The sequence below is a fragment of the Lissotriton vulgaris genome, chromosome 3_1 (assembly GCF_964263255.1).
Source record: "Lissotriton vulgaris chromosome 3_1, aLisVul1.2, whole genome shotgun sequence".
Classification (NCBI taxonomy): Eukaryota; Metazoa; Chordata; class Amphibia; order Caudata; family Salamandridae; genus Lissotriton; species Lissotriton vulgaris.
In genome coordinates, this window is record NC_141689.1 from 632,906,106 (window position 1) to 632,912,105 (window position 6,000).

Below are 6,000 nucleotides of genomic sequence, written 5' to 3' on the forward strand. Positions count from 1 at the left end.
TAACGCACTGAATTCAGCATGTTTGTCTTTTTTACAGGCCTTATCCCCTTATCCTCCAGATACATTTCAACAGTTTTGACCTGGCGGACTCTATTAGGGGAAATGGCGAGGTTTGATAATTATCACAACACTTGTAATAATGATCCCTGTGCAAACAAGCATTTTCCAAAGTAACTGGAATTTAGCCCTGCATGTGTAATGAGAGCCATCAATGCTGTGCTAAAAATGTCCCTCTAATGAAGGGCTTAAAAGTAATTCATCAAAAATGTTACAGTGCCTTGTTTTTAGGTCTCGCCTCTGGCAGTGCATGCGCTGGTGCATGCACTCTCACTTGGGGGAGATATTGTTTGCTAGAACCATTCATGGGCTTCATTTTTCACTGTCATTGGCTATCTCCTATTTGGGCAGTGCGTGCCGGCTTCACTTCCCCATCTTTCGTCTGGAGCATAGACTAAGCAAAGTCAATAGTTCTCGCATAGGCGAAACCGATTGGCTTTGCTGATCCCTGTTTTAAATGTAATTCCTAATAGTGGAGGTTAGCCTGTTTCTAGACACTCACAATGGGCTAGATTAGAGAACCAAGTTGGAAACATTGCATAAGTGTGCATGGGTAGCAGACATCAGGTCACATGCATGTTGCCCTCCAGTGACATCACAGGGCTGTCTACTATTCTCCACTTAGCTCATTCATTCTTGATTGGACAACAGCTACTAGCCTTTCTGTTGCATTCTGCACTCTGAAACTACCTAAAGGTTGTCCATGGCGCATTATAAAACTCCTAAATACATAAATTAATACATACCTCCTATTTGGTGCTGAAGGTGTAGGAAAATGGTAACACTACACTAAGGCTTCGATAGCCATTCTTAACTCTTTAGAATACCTGGAATGACAGAGCGTTATTTAATGCCACAGGTTGAAAGAGCTACCCAGCGATACCAACTGCTACCATGGGTTATCCCTAAATGACGTTCATAGTAGTGATTTGCCCAGGGTCACACACCGGGAAAAAATTTAGAAGTTAGGAGTACAAGTGTTCACGCCAGAATCCATAGCCGGGAATTTCAAATGAAAAACGTGCTCGCAAATAATGCCACCATCTTCTAAACCCCAATATAAACTTTAATGCATAAATAAATATTAAAAACCCCTGAATGATTTCTTTCGTAAGTTAATGTACTATGAACATGCTTGAAGCTTCTCAACGGTTGTGCGCCACTACGTTTTGTTCTTGAAAATGAAACGTTGCCATACTATAGATAATAATGTCATTATTATTTCTGAATTTTATATGAGTATAGTGTTTGGGTTTGACCTACTGGTGGTTTATTGGCCAAATACTGAATTTGAAGTGACCAATACATATCTTCAATTGAAATCACGCTTTTTAAGTAGGATTTACATTTATGACTTAAAAACGTCTAGCAAGTATCTTTAGTAGAGACAAACAGCACCTACCAATAAGCATCAGCCCCCTCCCCCGCCCTTGGCACTACTTTGCAGCATCCATTTTAAAAATGATACAACATTGTTCTTCGAGTTCACTGTAAGTTTTTAGGATTTTGTGCCCAGCCTCTCCTTCTTTTCACTTTCCACATACTAAGAATTATTTGTTTGGAAATACAGCTGTAGTTGGTTGCCTTGGTTTCGCCTTGTCAGTCATCCAATAAATCCGCTCTTTGCAAAGATACATCTGTTGGAGAGGGTAATTTCTGGAGCACTTTGTGAGCAAATGTGCGCAGAGCACTCATCCTGCGCCCCATGAGTGGGCTGTGTGTTCTTTGTACAGGCACAGCGCGCACTGCAGTTGCTGCTAATCCTGGTAGGAGCTGCACTTGTCCAGCGACAAATAGTTCAATCAGGACCAAATTGTTCGCATGTGGATATTTACTGAACTACTGCGAAGAAAATTCCAGCTCTTTCCAGTCGTATCTTAAAACAGCTGTTATAATTGTTTATGGTGTCTGTTACTTTTAGTTGGGATATCCATAGAGGGCGCGCATCAATAAATGCAGAGCAGCAGTGTCTGGACTTACGTTGTTTCCTGTCATCACTGGCCTTTGAGAAAGAATGCTACATTCGAAACGCGTCAGGTGATAGTGATAGTGATGTTTGGGCTGTGAAAGGAATCGGCAGATGGACGTTTCCGTACCTATGATGTGGCACAGGCTTTATGCTCGCTGTTAGCGTTGGAGTGCATCTTGCAAAAGGAAATCAAGCAGGAGTGCAATATATATATATATATATATATATATATATATATGTGTGTGTATATATATATATATATATATATATAGATATATATCACGCTCACTGGAGTGTCCAACAATTGAGCAGCACTCGAGCCACAAACTGCTTGTTCCCCATCAAGCCTTTATTTGGTACAAACAGCTCGCATTATCCAGTTCTTTAAAAGCAGCAGACCGCTGCCTGATGCGTTTTGAGATCAACTCTTCCTCAGAGGCAGTAGCGGTCAAAAGAGGCAAGGAGGACTGAAACTTCCTGATATGCGAAATAGTGGGTCCTGATTGGTCCACTCTGCATGAGTCACACATTGCAGTCTGGGAGTTGCAGTGCTTATTATTTCCTCAGATGGATGCCCCTTTCACATAGATGCTCTGATAAAGCCCTCAGTGAGCCCCGGAATGTGTGCCTGTTTTTATCAATGATTCGTGCTCCACAAATGTGTCCCGTAACATCGGGCTCCGTGGCCCCCTCTTTCTGGGGTGGTGCAGCTCGGCGACAGGACCGCCACCTCTACATCACGCTCACTGGGTTGTCCAACAATTGAGCAGCACTCGAACCACAAACCGCTTGTTCCTCATCAAGCCTTTATTTGGAACAAACAGCTCGCATTATCCAGTGCTTTAAAAGCAGCAGACCGCTGCCTGGCGCGTTCCGAGATCAACTCTTCCTCAGAGAAAGTAGCGATCAAAAGAGGTATGGAGGACTGCAACTTCCTGATATGCGAAATCGCGGGTCCTGATTGGTCCACTCTGCATGAGTCACACGTTGCAGTCTGGGAGTTGAAGTCCTTAATATTTCCTCAGATGGATGCCCCTTTCACATAAATGCTCTGATAAAGCCCTCAGTGAGCCCCGAAATGTGTGTCTGTTTTTATCCATAATTTGTGCTCCACATTCAAGTCCCGTAACATTGGGCTCCGTGGCCCCCTGTTTCTGGGGTGGTGCCGTTCAGCGGCAGGACCGCCACCTCTACATAACACTCACAACAATTGAGCAGCACTCGAGCCACAAGCCGCTTGTTCACCATCAAGCTTTTATTTGGTACAAACAGCTCGCATTATCCAGGCCTTTAAAAGCAGCAGACCGCTGCCTGGCGCGTTTCGAGATCAACTCTTCCTCAGAGGCAGTAGCCGTCAAAAGAGGCATGGAGGACTGCAACTTCCTGATATGCGAAATTGTGGGTCCTGATTGGTCCACTCTGCATGAGTCACACGTTGCAGTCTGGGAGTTGCAGTTCTTAATATTTCCTCAGATGGATGCCCCTTTCACATAAATGCTGATAAAGCCCTCGGTGTGCATCTGTTTTTATCCAAGATGCATGCTCCATACATGAGTCCCGTATATACATACACAACAGAATTCCATGATTTCCTTTGGCCACCTATAGTTCAATGTGAACAAATAGGTCCAATCAAAATCATTTGCAACTGACTGAGTGGAATTTCCACTCCGGTACAATGACTGAAGAAAAGTAACCCTATCTCTCCGCCTCACTCCTTTCTCTACAAAGATATATGTTCCGTACTCACTTGTATCAGTTTCTGATTAATAGACTTACAGATCCTGCACATTGTTTAAAGTCAGCTTTTCCAGAACTTTTCCATGTATGTGAAAAAAATGATTGCCTCATATACACACACACGCGCACACTAACACACACACACGGCCCATCATTATGAGGACCTGCCACTGACCATATGTAGTGTGTAATTACTAATTTAATTCCATGCGTGTTTTGATAGCAGGGAAGGTTATAAAGTGGACTGAGGCAAATCTAACTCCGCTTTTACTCTTTTGATACACTCGCTTGAAAGTACCTCAACACACTATGGAGACTGGTCTTCACTACACACTGGTCCTTACAAGTATAGTGTTTGTTCGGTTCTGACAAGGTTAACTAGCGTTATGAAGACAGAGCCGGTCCCCACAGCAGGATTTATACGTTCCCCCACACACACACACAACATAACATACCTATTATTATGAGGACCGGCAATTGACCGTGATGAAGTGTTCCTTTACTATTGTAACTCCACCCGCGCTTTGAGTGTAGGGTAGGTTAGAAAGCGGGCTGAGGTAAATATAACTGCACTTTTAGTTTTTTTGATACACTCACTTTAACCCCTTGCCTGATGATGACGGAACCGCTCCGTCATCAGCTGCGGTGGCGCTGTGCTGATGACGGAGTGGTTCCGTCATGGCCCGCTCGGAGCGCCTGCGCGGCGCGAATTCCGCGCCTGCGCTGAGCGTTCCATTGAGCGGGGCGGGCCATGACGGAACCGCTCCGTCATAAGCACAGCGCAACCGACGCTGGTGACGGAGCGGTGCCGTCACCAGCATGCGGCCGCCTCGCCCCCTTAGCACTGCGGCGGAATAGCCGCCGCAGTGAAGGGGTTAAAGTAGCTAAACACACTACTGGGACCAGACCTCTTAACGCAGTCCTCACAAAGATAGCGTCTGTCTGGTTCTGTCCGTGTTTACCCATGCAATGAGGATCCAGTCATCACAGCGTGGGCTATACATCACACACACACACACAGGCACGTACATACGTTATGGAATAGCTAACAGTACACAATGTGCAGCATCTGTAAATCTGCTAATCAGTAACTGGAAAAAAGGGAGCAAGGGACAGGTGATAATGTCTGTCTGTCTTTCACTAACTCAAATCATGCACACAAGTCAACAAAACGCCAGCAAGTGCTAGACGTGCACTGGTGACACCAGGTGTGATCTGCAGGTCAAGATCTTTATTCCCAGGAAGTTGAACTCACCCTTTCATCCTTCAGATACTTAAAAACTGAGTACCAATACATTGTGCAATTGTAACAGCTGGTATTTACAGTACTACGAAACAGAACCTCGGCCTACAGCGTGATGCAAAAGTACATGATTTAATATAAAACATATTTTCCATTTCAATAGCTCTATAGGGAAGTTCAGGGAGTTTCCCGCGAGAAACCACCAATTGAAAAGGTGCAGACATTCAAATCCATTGCAGCACAGAGGAGGGATCGCTGCAGCAAAACTATTTCTGACTCTTGAGTAAAAGGGAAACGCGCAACAGAGCACCAGTAATACACTAAAAGGGCTTATTATTTCTTAGAAACTGAAGCAACTTCCCTTTCTCACTCAATGTTCCTCTTACTTGCAGAAAAAAGTCAATGCATTTGTGAGCGATCTTTTACTGAAGCTGCCTGACTTGCAACAGTCACAGGTACCATGATTGTAGAATTCCTGAGACAAAGCGAGAAGATTCAGACGTATTTCACCTTTCATCACAAAGTGGCAAGAGGGACGAATCCTACACCCTTCAACCCTCTGAAGGGAGCAGGAGGCGCCCGCACAAACCCTAGGCGCGCGGACATCCAGAGAAGCCCCTCTTCCGGGCAGCCTTACCTTCAAGGAGAGAAAGGGCAGGGCGGCCGAGGACCTCAGTCTGTAGACGTCCAGCATCGTGGCCCGTCACTCAAAGGACATGTTCAGTGAAGCATCCGCTCGTGTCTCCCGTGAGACGACAGCTGGCTCGCTGAGGAGGAGGAGGAGGCGCCGCTGCAGCCGCCAGAGCAGCCTGTGCTCAGGCACCGAGCGCTCCTGTGGACTGCAGGCAGCCGAGCAGCCACACACATACACCTGATGCACAAGACCTGCTGCCTACAACTGGGCACGCCGAGACTCGACCCGCCCTCCCTGTCCAATGCGAGGGAGGCTGTGGAGACGCACTTTGTGTGTGACTTCTCGTGGTGGGAGGGT

General features: G+C 45.8%; 1 protein-coding gene across 1 annotated transcript in view; it reads right to left on the bottom strand.

Moving 5' to 3' along the window:
• MCTP1 (multiple C2 and transmembrane domain containing 1) overlaps nt 1–5,754 on the bottom strand; it is a 1,759,297-nt gene extending 1,753,543 nt beyond the window's left edge. The window contains exon 1 of the mRNA XM_086960921.1: nt 5,647–5,754. Coding sequence (XP_086817047.1) covers nt 5,647–5,703 — 57 coding nt within the window. The 5' untranslated portion in view covers nt 5,704–5,754. The remainder of the gene's footprint in view (nt 1–5,646) is intronic.
• Nucleotides 5,755–6,000: the final 246 nt, after the last annotated feature.